Source organism: Chlorocebus sabaeus, chromosome 11 (assembly GCF_047675955.1).
Source record: "Chlorocebus sabaeus isolate Y175 chromosome 11, mChlSab1.0.hap1, whole genome shotgun sequence".
NCBI lineage: Eukaryota > Metazoa > Chordata > Mammalia > Primates > Cercopithecidae > Chlorocebus > Chlorocebus sabaeus.
The window spans coordinates 43,957,991-43,973,966 of record NC_132914.1 but is presented as its reverse complement, the minus strand read 5'-3'; the positions used below and the strand labels follow the sequence as shown (position 1 = coordinate 43,973,966).

Below are 15,976 nucleotides of genomic sequence, written 5' to 3'. Positions count from 1 at the left end.
ATGGGGGAAATCGGGCCTTCCCTTGTCAATCATAAACACTGGTGCAGGCGAGGGCACCCGAAGCCTCATGTGCGGCGGAAATAGGCAGTTGTACAGATTTCCTCAGTAAAATATTGAAAGCAAAAATTGTGATCACACCCAGCCCTTTCCTTTGTGCCCTGCCCAGTTTCTCCCACGTCCCCATAAGGAAGAGAGCAGTAGGTCAAACTTGTTTATTCATTCATTCCACGAACATTTCTCTCTCCTAAGGGGTCTTTGTTTCCAGCAAGGGAGTGAGTCTTGCCTTTCCCGCAGCACCAATTTCTCCACAGTGAAGGGGCCCCCTAGTTGCCTGGCTCAGCAAGACCACATCACCATTGAAGGGAAAGGACCAGGCTCTGCAGAAAGCGCCTCAGACCCTCATTCAGACAAGGCAGTGCCCTTGCAGTGGGCGGCGGTGGTGGGATAAGAGAAGCGACGTGTCAGCGAATGGAAAACTGGGGACTCCCAAGCAGCCTTAGGAGCGTCGGGCTCCCCACTGGGGCCTCCTTCTAAGGGGTCTGGCTTGCTGGCCAAAAGGTAGCCTTTCCGCTAGTCTGGTTTTCCATGGCCGTACAAAAAGGTCATCCCGAAAAGGAGCTGCTTGCCGACCTCAGGCTAGTTTTGAAGAGTGAAAGCAAGTCTAGGTGGAAAAGAAAGAACAACAAACCATCAGGACAACGTTGCTGCCTTGGCCCAAGTTTGTGAGACAAAACCTCATTGTAAATCACAAAAATAACAATCAAGAAAGTGTTTGGTGGGAGGGTGGTGTCCCCGAAAAGCCTTGATATGTGCCCCCAAAGCAAGGACTGCTGGTGATTCGGACAGGAGAAAATTTTAAGGAGATGGCTCCTCAAAGACAACCGCATGTGTTGAGCACCAACCCGGGCTGAAAAGGATAGGCAGGGGCAGCATCTGGGGGTCCTTCCAGACTATCTAGGAAGCTGGAGAGAGTGGGCTTTGGCTTTGCGGGAGAGTCTTGGGGGCGCCCGCGGGCGGGGCTTGGCCGCGGGCACGGGCCGCAGAGGGAGGCGCAGGGAGGCGGGGCCTCGGGCTGGGCGGGTCGGAGGTGGGGCCCAGGTGGTGTTGATACACAAAGAGAAGGCGCCCGGGCGGCCGCGGCCCCGCCCACTGACGCGTCCCGGGGTGCCGCTATAACCCGCCGCTCGAAGGGCTGCTCCAGAGCCCCGCGACGCCGCCGCCCTAGTGAAAGCCTTACCAGTACTGCTATCAGCAGCAGCAGCCCAACCACGCGTTACCGCACACTCGCGCCTTTCCTTTGACACGGCGGACGCCGGAGGATTGGGGCGGCAATTTGTCATTTCCTTTTTTATTAAAATTATTTTTCCTGCCTGTTGTTGGATTTGGGGAAATTTTTTGTTTGTTTTTTATGATTTGTATTTGACTGAGAGAAACCCACTGAAGACGTCTGCGTGAGGTTTCCGGGGTACAAGAACAGAGACCACCGAGGTAACGCGTGCGGGGGGGTGTCTGGGGAGGGCGCGGGACCCGGGCGAGAGTGGGGGAGGGGCTTCCGGGAGGGGCCGCGCGGGAAGGCAACCGCGGGGTCCGTTTCCTTTCGAGGCGGGCGTTGTCGGTTGGCCTGGCCAGCCTTCCATCCTGGCCCGCCGCGCGGGGGTCGCGCCCGCGACGTGGGCAGGAGAGCAGGCGCTGGGCCCGGGCCGCGTGCCTGCCCGGTGCGGAGCCGCATCTTCCCATTAGGGGGAGGGGAGCCAGCCTGGCCCGCGGCTCTGCTGCGGCAAGTCTTGTGACTGATTTGCATTTAATAAAAAAAAAAAAAATTAAGTCCAGGGAACCAGGGATCTGGGGGCGGCGGAGGTGGGCTTGGGCATGTATTATAGGAGAGGCCAAGATTGGGGAAGACAAGTTGAGAACATTTGACAATCGACGATCGATATTGCATCAGTTTGCTTTCCAGACATAGGAGGGGCTGGGCGGGCGAAGCACTCGCGGGCCAGCTGCTTGTGGACGGGTGTGCTTGAGGGCACTGGCGCGCGCGTGTGTAAATAAACCCCCAGCTCCCGGGGCCCAGGCGTTCGCCCCCCTCGAGAGAGGAGTAGTGTCGGCCCTTTCCGCCTCCTTCTGGGGAAGGCTGTCTGCGGCAGAGGCATTTCCCGGTGTGGGGACTCCAGGCAGTAAAGGACAGATTACGCAGCATTGCTGTTCCAAATCCTAGAAACGGGAAGCCATGCGCCTAGGTTGCATGCACACGAGCCAGGGTCAGGGCTGGATGTGTGCCCTGAGTGCCTGTGCACGTTTGCAGCGGCTGGGAAAAAGCAAAACAGAGCCCTCTTCGCCCCCTCCACTCCGACTGGGGACAATAGAGAGGGTGAAATACTGAAATCTGCCGGAGTAGGGGGCCTCGGCGGCCGCAGCACAGCGGTGGAATCATCTTTGTTCTCCGCGGCTCAGCCGTCTGTACTTTTCCGCCCCTTGGCGCGCCCCCGCCCCTCGCGCGCGGCTGGTACTTTTCCACTCGCCTGGCCTGGGATGAATCAGCCGCGCTGCGCCTCCCGGCGGCGTCACCTGACCACGGCGGGCGGGCGCTGCAGTCCTGACGCGCCGCCTCTACTTTCGCAGGCCGACTCGCGGCCGGTGCACCCACCGCCAAGGACAAAAGGAGCCCAGCGCTGCTAGCTGCATCCGATTCCTCCCAGTGCTTAGCATGAAGAAGGCCGAAATGGGACGGTTCAATATTTCCCCGGATGAAGACAGCAGCAGCTACAGTTCCAACAGCGACTTCAACTACTCCTACCCCACCAAGCAAGCTGCTCTGAAAAGGTGGGAGAAGTTGTGACACTTCTGAAAAAACGGCTTGCATGGGTTGGGTTCAGGGAGTTACTTAGGAATTTGCTTCCATTGCTTTAATTCGCTATAGCGTTTAGAGAATGTGTGTCATCTCTGAAAGAGTATCCGATTATCTTGTAATGACAAGATAGCTCGTGTGAAAGTCAACTCCTATTTAATATTTATACATTTAAGTAAAGGTGTTGTATCAGAACTATGCTGGTGGGGGGTATTTTATGTTCAAGCAGTCTTGTGTGTACTGATAGATATTTCAATCCAGTTTACAATTATATATGTCTATATTTTTTGTAGCCATTATGCAGATGTAGATCCTGAAAACCAGAACTTTTTACTTGAATCGAATATGGGGAAGAAGAAGTATGAAACAGAATTTGTAAGTTAAAAATAATAATTTGTCTGTCAGTGGCTTTATGGAGTAAAAGAATAGTTTTACTTTTAGAATTCAAATCTAACTTGCCCAAACCTGGTTTTCTCCATTTAATTATTGTTATATGTTTGGTTATCGTTTTCCCTCTATGTAGCATCCAGGTACTACTTCCTTTGGAATGTCAGTATTTAATCTGAGCAATGCGATTGTGGGCAGTGGAATCCTTGGGCTTTCTTATGCCATGGCTAATACTGGAATTGCTCTTTTTATGTAAGTATGTGTAAGTAGTGAGTCTGCCATGCAGGGCAGTTACTATGATAAAACATATTTTGGCTCCGGAAACTGAGTTTACAGTTGCAGTAGCTGACTCAAGTTACTTGCTTAAAATTAAAAGTATGAGAAACCCCAAAAATCTCTTTATTCTGCTATATACTGCACAATATCAAGAAAGCCAACTAGAAAAAAATAGGGCAGTCCTTAAAACTGACAAATTAAGCCAGAAGTCTTCTAAGTCAGTGGGAACAGTTAAAACAAAATTGTAACAGATGGTAGATACTGAAAAAGAACTATGGCTAAATCCAGGGTAGGTATAAATTTTGAAAAGCTGAAAATCCTATTAAGCTCTAAATCAGTTTGGTAAATCGACACAGTTCTTAAGGACCTATGGCCCCTTACATGAATAAGGAAAAGAAAATTCCTGTAAACATACAAGGTGTGGTGGTATTTACCCAGCCTGGAACATGTTTGTTTTAAGACTAAGGAGTCATAATTTTCTGGACCCTGAAAAGCAATCCATACATGGTTTTTTAATGTTTGCTTTTGTCAGACCTGTTCGATTGCCACATGCTGTGGCAAAAAAATGAGTATTTTACTAAGTACTTGTTTTTAAATAGTTCCCCCCACAGTTGCACAGTTAGACTTAATTCCTCCTGTGCTTTCCAGCATAAATACCTGGATAGACTCTTGCAGGTACAGAAGATTTCAGAGCAGTGGTTCTTAGCCATTTTTGCGTCACTGACTCTTGGAGAATATGATGGAAAAATGTGGATCTTATTTCCAGGGAAAAAGCACAAAACAAAAATACATGCAGTCTTAAGCATGTATTTTTCAGTGATGTTTGTTTAAGTACCCGTGGACCCCTGGCTAAGGCAATTTCTGTGGAGGACTGTGTAACTTAATGCCTTCCTTGTACAGATAAGGAAACCACACGTATATAGCATGGAATTGTCCCTTTGTGACAGATATGTTTTACTTAGCTGACTGGTGCCTTCTACTCAAGTTATTTTCTCCAGCACGATAGAACGTTCATGAAAAGAAAAGCAGACCTTTGCAAATCTCTGCTTTGTGAAATTCCACACTGAGGTTAAGCCTGGCTTTGAGTACTAGATGCTAGGATTCACTCTGGCTTGCTTCAATTAGGATGAGGCTTTTTGAGAGAATCCTTACTAAGGTGAAGGACCAGCGATTTTCATAGAATCCTAGAATTTCAGGAATTTTTAGTGGAGAATCTCAATGGCATCACTGTTGAATATTTGAAATCCTTGTTAGCGCTTGGTGTAAAAACGAGGCAGTTTTAGAGTGCAGCCAGTGTAGTTAAAGTAAGAATTTAAAGGAGATTAAATGGCACCTCTGTTTCGTAAGTGAAGGTCAAATTCTGATGTAACCCTTGTACTCTTGGAATTATACTTTAATAGGTGCTTATGTCATTGATTTACCATTTTACTAAATAGCTAAATAAGATTGCTAAAGTGTGATTTTATTCATCATTATGTACTTTATATTTAGAGATATAGAGTTAAATGGGCCAAAAACCACATGGCTGCCACGGTCCACTTCAACAACTCTATAGCTAACCTTTTTAAGTAGAATCAATCTCAAGGTTGAAAGTGACCTCAAAGGTTACAAAGTCTATTCACCGCTCGTCATTTCAGTGTAAGACATGGAAGGACTTAATTTGGTTTGTTTTTAATTAAACCAACATCTTTCCTCCAGTTAGAAGTGAGGTTGATAGTGTCACCTCAGACTAGGCCCTGTAAAACTTCTGGCATTTAGAATGGTAGTGTAAAGCCACTTCCTCTGTTTAACTAATAGACATCAGTTTCTTTGTCAGCACCTTACATGGTACTGTGTGCAATTTGCTCACACGGAATCAAAAAATACGCAACTCTTCTCTTTTGCAGGGTTTTCTGAGTTTCCCTGTTTTGTTATTTAATTTCTTTTAAAAATTAGTCTGTGTCTCTGGGCTCTCCTAGGTGGAAGAAAAGTAAAGCTGGAATGAGGGAGAACCCTTACCCTAAAGGAAAATAAGGTGACATTAGGGTCCCTTTAGTCACTCTATGTTACCTTATTTTTTTTTTTCTCTTGCTGAATCCAAGTGAAAAGGTCAAGGGAGGAAAGGCTTAGACAGTCAAGCTGATACCCTACTCATTCTAGCACAGACATTGTTTTAACTGTGACAATACTGGGCCTGTATTCCTTGCCATGGGGTGCAATGTAGTATGTCATTACAATGGTTAGTTCTCCGATTTGTGCCCAGTTGTTAGTAAAGCTTGTAGTGCCTCACTCTTAAAATGTTAGTATCATGTTAGTGTCATTTCCCCCTTACATTCTTTTCCTTTTTTTTTTTTTTTTTCTTTAAAAAAAAGACAGTATTTCATTTTGTCCTCCAGGCTGAGTGCAGTGGCAAACTACTGGGCTCAAGTGATCCCCCCACCTCAGCCTGGGTAGCTGAGACTGTAGGTATACACCACCACAGCTGGCTTTTTTTTCTTTTCCTTTGGTAGAGATGGGTTTTCCCTATGTTATGTTGTCAAGGCTGGTCTCGAACTCCTGGCCTCAAGCAGTCATCATGCCCCAGCCTCCTAGAGTGCTAGGATTACAGGCATGAGCCACTGCACCTGGCCTCTCATTCCTGTTTATATGTATACGGTCCATGTGGTTTTAAAACCTTTCCTGAACCTGTCTCAGTTGAATTTCACAAGAATCTTGTAGGCTAGGTTTAGTAGCGGATATTACTGATATTTTACAGATAAAGGGAACTATTGAAATGCAGAAAGGTGGCAAGCATACAGCTCATTATTGTGGTGCCAGAATCAAAGTACAAGTTTCAAACTCCACTGGGAAGTTGAGCTTTCCAGTGTCTCATGCTGTGTTTGGCTCAGTGGGTAGACATCCTTGTTCCTAACCAATGCTGTAGAACTGTCACCTGAGAAATGATGTAAGTTTTTACTGCCAGGCAAGAGACAATGTTGACACTCCAGTTAGCAGGAGAGGAAATGCCAGTTCTTCAGGGCATTTTGACACAAATAGGACAAGTTTCACACATAATGTTATTTAAACAACCAGAAAGAGTTGTCTTTAAATAGAGCCATGCTTATTTATAACCCTGTGCCTTTTCCTTCTCTCATCAGAATTCTCTTGACGTTTGTGTCAATATTTTCCCTGTATTCTGTTCATCTCCTTTTAAAGACTGCCAATGAAGGAGGTATGATAGCATTCTTGATTTTTCTAAAACAATGTATACCTATCATGATTTTATTTCTCTTTTAAAATCCTTGGCTTCATGCTTCTGTGTTCTTCAAATTGTAGGGTCTTTATTATATGAACAATTGGGATATAAGGCATTTGGATTAGTTGGAAAGCTTGCAGCATCTGGATCAATTACAATGCAGAACATTGGAGGTAAGAATTTTTCAAAAGACAATTTGGGTAGACTTTATGCTCATTGTATAGCACAGAGTGGTGACATAATGCGTTTTGGTGTCACGTGCCGCATTTTGCACTTGTAATGGTATAATTTTGTTTTCCTCTAGCTATGTCAAGCTACCTCTTCATAGTGAAATATGAGTTGCCTTTGGTGATCCAGGCATTAATGGACATTGAAGATAACACTGGGTAAGTGCTAAGTAAGGTAACTCATAAGAAACAATTATAGTCAAAAGTGGTTGGATATATTTTTATCAAAGTTGTATACAAAATGATTATTAGTTATCCATAAATGTTCCTTTTGAAACTGACCCGTAAACTGATACGAAGTTTGGAGAATGAAAGGCCAAAAGATAGTAGCTAGCCCCACAATTTTGGATATCTTAATTTCTAAAACAGGTTTTCTAGAACTTGCTTTCTGTCTTTGTGTTCATACTTAAAGAAGTTATAGCTGTTTTTAATATATGTCCTAAGTGAGGACTGAAGCTTTGAATTACATTAAAAATTAATCCGTCCTATTTTTGTAAGTTTGGAATTCTTAAGACTTAATCTGTTCAATGCAAAATACAGGTTGGACATCCCTAATCTGAAATCCAAAACTTTTTGAGTGCCAACATGACGCTACAAGTGGAAAATTCACACCTGATCTCGTGACAGGTGTGCAAAATTAATTAAAATATTGCATAAAATCACCTTTAGGCTGTGGATTTAAGAAGGTGTATAGGAAACATAAGTGAATTTTGTGTTTAGACTACAGTCCCATCTCCAAGATACTTCAAATATGTATATGCAGGTACTCCAAAGTCCAAAACACTTCTGGTCCCAAGCATTTTGGATAAGGGATACTCAACATTTTGGATAAGGGATACTGTGCCAGAAAATGCTTGGGCATGCTATAGAAACCATTTTCTTCTAGCAAAGTTACTCATCCCAGTGAACTCACAGGTTTTTATCTAAAGTAAACATGGGGAAGGGTAATTTACTTCCCACCCTACATGCATCTCATTATGTCAAAATAGAGAAGTGCCGTTATCAAAGATGTGGCTTTAGAAATTTAATTTTTTAAGCTGATCTTTAAGTATTAGTGTTCTACAGAGTACTTACTGCTGAAGTGAACAGAATTTATGAGGCAATTAGAATTTGAAAATAGTGATTTAGAAGAGAGTGCAATTCATGATTTACCTAAAAAGGAAAAGGCTTAGGGGACATACATAATGTTTTCTGTAAGTTCAAAAGGGATATTTTTGGCTGTCTTTGGAGTTAAAGGTGGTTCAAGATGTCACAATATACTCTGATAACCTGGAATAAGTCCTGGTTTGGGGGACTGAGTTTTACAATTTTTCGGGGGGGTAGGAGGCAGTTTGCCTATGCATTTTATGAAAACTTTTCCTCATTGAAATGTTTAATAAGTATATTTGGTAACACGTCTGGAAAAAAAACTTGTTTTAAAATTTTTTAGTTTCCAGCATTAGAAATTACATGCTAAAGCTGTACCAAAGTTGGTGTACAATTTTTCTGAAAGTGCTTAAAGATAAGATTACTGGCTTAACAAAGCAGCTTTGTTCCCTGCGTTAGTATCAAGTCTTTGAGAAGCATTTTGTGTTATGAATCAGCTGGCAGCTTTCCCAGAGCAAGTAATGGGACAAAAGTTACACTGTTTCATACCCGACTTCTAACCTGAGTAAATATTCATCTAGCACACAAAGTTAAAAAGTTATTCCTATCTTGAACAAGGGAAACTTTTTCCAAACATGTCTTTTTTTGTGTTTGTTTTCATGGGATTTCTATAAAATGAGTCCTGTTAGAAGAAATATATATTATTCTGAGGATATTTGTGACTGTTTTGACCTTGTTTCTGTTTTCTTTAGATTGTGGTATCTGAATGGTGACTATTTGGTTCTGTTGGTGTCACTGATACTCATTCTTCCTTTGTCGCTGTTTAGAAATTTAGGTGAGCAAACTCATCTCTAAAAGAGAATTGAAATGAGCCTCTCACCAGTTAGTCGGGCTTTCTCTTAAGAGAAATTAGTCAGAATGAAAAAGCCCTAGAAAGGTATATCTTTGGGACTCACAGCATGCAACATTTAGGAGCCAAAATATTTAATTGACACTATATATTGTACTTTGTAAGAAATAATGCAAATGATAGTTTTTATTAGCTTGGGTTATGACAAGTATATTTAAATAATTCTATATTTTAGTATCATAAGAATTAGAAATTTAGTATTGTAGCCATACGTTAGTGCCTAAAGTCTTCCCAGCAGAATTGAGTTATTCAGTGGGGAAAATATATTTGCTTTAAATCTGTTTCATTAAACTAATACTGATTCCTGCCACCCCCCTTCTAGGATATTTGGGATATACCAGTGGCTTTTCCTTGTTGTGTATGGTGTTCTTTCTGATTGTGGTGGGTATGATTTTTCTTTAGAAAATATTTTTTGTAAACCGTACCATGTCACTTAGTTTAACACATGCAAAATAATATATTTTTAGGTCATTTGCAAGAAATTTCAGGTTCCGTGTCCTGTGGAAGCTGCTTTGATAATTAATGAAACAATAAACACCACCTTAACACAGCCAACAGCTCTCATACCTGATTTGTCACATAACGTGACTGAAAATGACTCTTGCAGACCTCACTATTTTATTTTCAACTCACAGGTAACTAAATATGCTTATTTTCTCAAAAGAAGAGTTTAGGGAAGAAAAGAGGGAAGCTATTCACTGGAAATTTAAAAATAACTCCCAGGGTAAAGGGAGGAGGATAACAGGTGCTTCTTAGAAAACATGTATTAGCTAATTATTGAGGACTGTGAGGAAAGTTTTGGTTTACATCTTAAAATAGATTGAAAAATGAGATAATCATATGGTGCTAATAATTGACACATTCAGAAATGAGGATATTGATCATACTTCATGAACAGATTAGAGGAATGGAAGCTAATTACACAAAGGAAACTTTTAGGCTTTGATTCTAAGATTATTTACATAAAATATATGCTGCAGAAATATGACAGCATGAGTTCGTTACATCAGATTAAGTAGGTTTTTACGTTTTGTTTCAGACTGTCTATGCTGTGCCAATTCTGACCTTTTCATTTGTCTGTCATCCTGCTATTCTTCCCATCTATGAAGAACTGAAAGAGTGAGTATTTCGTTTTTATATCAGTTTGAGAAAATATTAGACAACTGCTGTAACTGCTGCTGAAATACACATTTGAATTTTCTTTTGAATTATATAGCCGCAGCCGTAGAAGAATGATGAATGTGTCCAAGATTTCATTTTTTGCTATGTTTCTCATGTATCTGCTTGCCGCCCTCTTTGGATACCTAACATTTTACGGTAAATAATGCCTCCTTTACCAAAAAAAAAAAAAAAAAGCTTATTGAAATGAAACTGCTACTTTTCTATGTATAGTTCCATCACTTTAAAAATAGTCTTAATATATTTCATATTTGTGATGAGAAATTATATTTAGAGCTTAGGATTTTCTGTAGTGTATTTAATCAGTAATATCTAGAATCCAGGTTTGAAAACATCATTAATCATTTGATGGCATGTTTGTATGATATGCCAGCCTCTGAGTTCATCTTGCCTGTCTCCTCTCCCATCACCTTCAGACTGTATAACACAAACACAAATTATAAGCCAAGCCAGGAGATTTAGCTGTTTAACTCCTGTTGCTTTTAATGGGAGTCATGTGGTTAAATCTCTATGTGGTATTTAGAAAAATTTTCCTTCAATGTTACTTTAATTGCATTAACCATAATTCCAAACTAATCTTATTAGCCTCTTAGTTTATAGTCGTTTTGTGAGTAGCTAAATAACTGGTGCACATTTTGCTGTTAAATTTTCTACTTGGTCTTCAATGAAAACAGACACTCAAAGTTTTTTTGGTATTTCCCTATAGAACATGTTGAGTCAGAATTGCTTCATACCTACTCTACTATCTTGGGAACTGATATTCTTCTTCTCATTGTCCGTCTGGCTGTGTTAGTGGCTGTGACCCTGACAGTACCAGTAGTTATTTTCCCAGTAAGTAATCACTTGCTCTGCTTTTAGTAGGAATGAGTTTTTAAACATGTGAATATTTGTGAGATTTTCATCTTCTGGAAGAAGAGAAACACCAGTAGAACAATACTAAGTTGGTGGTGGTTTTGAAGGGACTTTTAAAAAATACAGTGTATATTTTCAACATATCCTGGGGACTTTTGTTTCACCATAAGATATAAAATGATCTTTTAAGTGTTCAGATGTTCAGGAAACAGCAGAGAAAGAGGCACAGTTTTATTTAGAAATAGTTACTATTTTGGATAGATTCCTTGTTACTTGGGCATTCCTTTCATTCATTGAAGCTGGATTTTTAAATTTTATATTGCTATTATTTTTAAAATACATTTTATTTATTTATTTATTTTTGCAGATCCGGAGTTCTGTAACTCACTTGTTGTGTGCATCAAAAGATTTCAGTTGGTGGCGTCATAGTCTCATTACAGTGTCTATCTTGGCATTTACCAATTTACTTGTCATCTTTGTCCCAACTATTAGGGATATCTTTGGTTTTATTGGTAAGTTTTAGAAAGTATCAAAGTTGATTCAAACATCAGGGATTTTAAGATTTAAAGAATGAATGACAAGTGGTTCATTGAATCCTCAAGAAACAAATGTTCTTTTACAGGTGCATCTGCAGCTGCTATGTTAATTTTTATTCTTCCTTCTGCCTTCTATATCAAGTTGGTGAAGAAAGAACCTATGAAATCTGTACAAAAGATTGGGGTGAGTGAAAGATTATCACCATAGAAACAGTAGTAATATAAATTTCTCTGATTTTAATTTTATTCTCGTAGCTGTTATTTGTTGTGGTTTCACTTTGAAGTTTCCAGTAAACATTTCTGTAATGGTATACTTCACAGATGGAAGATTGCAGAGGGAAGGGGAAAGATAGTTTGCCATCTAATAAATACTTAAGTTAATTGCAATAAAGTTATTAGATACTTTGGAGATAGGAATAGGGATGAAGACTAGTGTGAGATACTAAGCTTTCAACATTTGTTCAACCAGTTTTCATTGGACTGCCTACTGTGTGACAGGGACTTAAATGGGCATTGAATATATAAAAGAGAAGGAAGGGCGTTTAGTTGAATGAGACTGACCATCTTCAGAGTGAAGCTCTCAGGGAGGCCATCTCTCCATAGTGTTTACTATTATGTACCTACTCTAAAATGTAGTACCAGCTGGTGACAGAGAATGATGTGCTAACCACAAATGATGTGATTCCTAGTACCAGAATCCTGGTGGGTGGTATTTAGGAAAAAGACTGCTTTTTAGTCATTATTTTCCACCTTCATTCTGCTGTGATTAAAGTACTAGAATTGTTTATAAACCAACAACTGTCATCTTGTTTTACTCTAAATTACATAGTGGCAGTATTGAAGGGTAGGATTTAGGAATTAGTATTTCCTGGAAAGACCTCTGGCTTTGACTTTTGCTGCATTTTAGGATGTTTTGGGTTTGATTTTGTGACTTTACTTTTGCTCTAAAAAATTGCAAAAAATCCAGTCCAGCTCTATATGAAGCAGTTTGTTTAGCAAGAAAATTCCCTTTTCACTTGAGACAAAGGAATGAAAAAGTGAAAAAGTTCAGAAGGCCTCAAAGGTAGTTATTTTGTACTGCAGATAACTTACTGATCACTTAGGAGTTTATATTTAGCAAGTTAAATACTCATTCTGTAGAACATGATGCAGTAGATAAACTTTAGTAATTAAAGCACATTTCAAAAAGTAGAAAAAGAAATGTTTAGCATATATGTTTTATTACTTACTGATCAATTTTCTCTATGCTCATTGCAGGCTTTGTTCTTCCTGTTAAGTGGCATACTGGTGATGACCGGAAGCATGGCCTTGATTGTTTTGGATTGGGTACACAATGCACCTGGAGGTGGTCATTAATTGGCACCACTCAAACTCAAACTCAGTGCATCTGATGCCAGTGTTGAGTAAACTCAACTACTATGAAATTTCACCTAATATTTTCAGTTTCACTTCCTTTTGAAGTGCAGATTCCTCGCTGGTTCTTCTGAGTGCAGAATAAGTGAACTTTTTTTTTTTTTTTTTTTAAAGAAACTTATCTGTATGTTAGAAATGGATATGAACAACAAAACCACGAGTCTCGGGTTAAGGGAAGTGACAATTTTATTCCATTCCAGAGAATGGACGAACTCTTAACTTTTATCAAGCCACATGCTTGGCTGTGTCATTGTTTAACTTGGATATTTTATGATTTTACTTGAATGTGCCTAATGGAACCATTCGATGTGAGAAATAATTCTTCTTAATTTACAGCAAAGTATTGAATAACCATTGAGAAAAACACTATTATTTTTTGTACCAAAAATACTTAAAGACCTCAGAAGCACTCTTTTACTTTTAAAAAATTGCTTTTTTTGAACTTTATTCAGAAGCAGTTATCAATAAATTCCATAAAATAATTTCATTGGTATTTAAAAATGAATATTAGTATAATGAAATGATTTGCCTTTTTGTAGGCATAATAAGCCAAATACTTTTTTACCCAAAATAATTTTTAGAGAAAATGATGTAATGAAAAATTGTACCATGAATTAGGAGCGTAGTTTTTTTCCATTTAAATGTCACCATTACTTAAAAGATGATTGATTGATTATTGCTATACCAAATCAGATGAATTCTGTTCATCACTTTTCTTCTCTGTCCCCAAACAATTTGGTTCATTCAGACTGAAATGTTTGTGTCTTCAGCTTATTAGAATGGAAGATAATACAGATATTTCTGTAGGAAATAAAATAACTAATTTTGAGGTACCAAATAGTGCAATTGGGTAAAACAGGGTTTATTCAGTTGCATCTGTCTCCAGTGTTGTATTGACAGCTCTGGGTATTTTTTTTGGGCCAGCCCTTTTTTGACATTGCTTCCAGCAGTGGAAAATGGGCATTTAATGGCAATAGCCAAAATTATTGTGTCCAGAGAGTACACTTTTTCAAAATGCTCACCTACTGGAAGTGTGAATTACTTGACAATGTATGGCTTAGTTGTGTTCATGTTTTGTCTACAGTAGAGGTCTAATCCACAGGGTACACCTATGTTTGGTAAGATATAAGTTCTCTTTGTGTAGGCCACTGGGTTTCTCATGCAGTAAGCTTTATAAAAACTCATTTGCACTGGACTGTCATCTCATTCTTGTACAACGTAGAATTACTTGTTTACATCCAACAAATGGTTAGCTAGGGAAAACAGTGCAAACTGAGTGTTAGTCGTTTTGGTCCAACTGCATGTCAACCCTTCCATTTCAATCCTGGTTAGAAGTGAAAATAATTACTTTGAAACTTGGCTTTAAGAGCACATTTATCATATGTCACAGTGTATGGTGAATATATTATTAAAATAACGTGGTACTTTGCTCATCAGGCATAATGTCTAAAATCTAATATACATAATTCCATTAAGTGGTTGAGGGAAGCAAATAATGGAATTGTCAATTGGTCATCTGGCTCTAAGGTTTGCCCTTGAACTAAAAATGTTGAGTTTGGGGCAAGGGCCAGAAATGTGGCAGACGTGGTTTTTGTTACGCATTCTTGTATTATATGTGACTAAATTAACAAACAAGAAACATGTGTAAGGACCCTTATGGAACTGGAAGACGTCTTGTAGTGCTACATTGGGTGAAACCATTGGTCCACTTTTGTCTGTTCCTATGAAGATAAAATAATTGGGGACCATCTACAAATAGGCAGTGGGAAGACAGATTCTACAGCACTGCTTTCATTTAATTGGGCTTTAGACACTCCATTCGAATGCAGAACCTCACCTCTAGTTGAGACCAAGAATTGGCACATTTGCATGAGCTCCTGGAATAAGTTGCTGACTTTGTATCTAAGACCTGCCAGGGAATACCAAGAGTTGTTTCTACAGAAGATACTGTGGCAACCAGGAAGGAATGGAAAAAAAAATTCTTTTCTTTACAACAAATTAATGTGAGGAAGCTCCTCCAATCATCTGGTTATTTGAGGTTCAAAATCAACTGCCTAGGGAAAATTGCAATGCATGATTCTCTTGGAGCTATCTTGTCTGCCTTGAGGTTCCTAAACAATGAATTCCCATTAATGAGCAGTCTTCAGTATTAAAACCACTGTCTTGTCACCTCATTTTGCATTACTGTCTTCCGTGGATGTTTCAGTTATAACTGTAATGTTATTTATAGAACAACATTAATCCATTAAAGCTAACCTATTTTTCAATATTTATGATAATCTATGTACATATATTGTCTGTCCATATGTATTTGTAAATAGGTTGTATATAATGTCAGGTTTGGGTCTTGGGTTCAAGTGTATATATTCCTATAAGTTTCTTAACTGCATTTTGATGAATTCATATTATGTAACTATAAGAATTGTCCCAAAAGTACCTGTACAGAAAATTGAATATTGAAAAATTGACAAAATTGTGTACAAACACTAAAGTGTTTAAATTGTATTTGCAATAAACTCAACATTAAATTTTTTCATGAAATCTTGGTGCAAATTCAGATCTCTTATTTAAAATTTAAATAAGGTATAAATTTTCAAAATGCAGTAATCAAAATGTGATCTAGTGTAATGAAATAAAGTGTGATCTAGTGTAATGGAAGACCTTTGAGAACCTGGGTGTATTAACTTTGTGTATATAGTGTAAATATCCCTACTGTACTGTTAGAGACCAACAATTCTAGTATGGCTTGTTGGCAAAGAGTGCTACACCGTTTCAATGAAACAATGTATGTTTGTTTTAACTGAACTAAAATAAATACATGCTTAATCTTAAGTAGCAGTGTTTTTGGTTTTTTGTTGTTTTTGTTTTTTTTTTTCAAGTAATGGGATAGGCAGTGTCTAATGCAATTTGCATTGTAATTGCATTACCTAGCACCTAGTAGGTGTACATATGTTTGTGACGAACAAAAGAATGGTCAGGAAAAAAAGTTTATTTTACTTCAGGTTCCCAGAGATTCTAAGTTTCCAAAGTGAGAAGGAGTGGAAAGTCTTG

At 39.3% G+C, this 15,976-nt stretch overlaps 1 protein-coding gene across 2 annotated transcripts; it reads left to right on the top strand.

The window, feature by feature from the left end:
• The first annotated feature begins 1,199 nt into the window (after positions 1-1,199).
• SLC38A2 (solute carrier family 38 member 2) lies at positions 1,200-15,757 on the top strand. Of its 2 annotated transcripts, XM_008002966.3 has the most exons (16): positions 1,200-1,488; positions 2,620-2,820; positions 3,139-3,220; positions 3,369-3,484; positions 6,625-6,698; positions 6,803-6,895; positions 7,027-7,108; positions 8,788-8,870; positions 9,268-9,326; positions 9,413-9,580; positions 9,985-10,064; positions 10,162-10,262; positions 10,831-10,955; positions 11,344-11,488; positions 11,599-11,696; positions 12,770-15,757. In XM_008002966.3, the coding sequence occupies exons 2-16, from the start codon at positions 2,705-2,707 to the stop codon at positions 12,866-12,868; spliced, it is 1,521 nt and encodes a 506-aa protein (XP_008001157.1). In that variant the 5' UTR covers positions 1,200-1,488; positions 2,620-2,704; the 3' UTR covers positions 12,869-15,757. The 2 variants fall into 2 exon arrangements, with proteins under 2 accessions (XP_008001157.1, XP_072876746.1); XM_073020645.1 differs by lacking the exons at positions 1,200-1,488; positions 3,369-3,484 and having other exon boundaries at positions 2,711-2,820.
• Positions 15,758-15,976: the final 219 nt, after the last annotated feature.

Bases quoted from the DNA above. Each gene is read 5' to 3' on its own strand.
- SLC38A2 (XM_008002966.3), top strand. From the start codon at position 2,705: ATGAAGAAGGCCGAAATGGGACGGTTCAATATTTCCCCGGATGAAGAC. The intron at 10,065-10,161 runs GTGAGTATTTCG...TGAATTATATAG, and splicing joins ATCTATGAAGAACTGAAAGA to CCGCAGCCGTAGAAGAATGA. The intron at 11,489-11,598 runs GTAAGTTTTAGA...GTTCTTTTACAG, and splicing joins GGATATCTTTGGTTTTATTG to GTGCATCTGCAGCTGCTATG.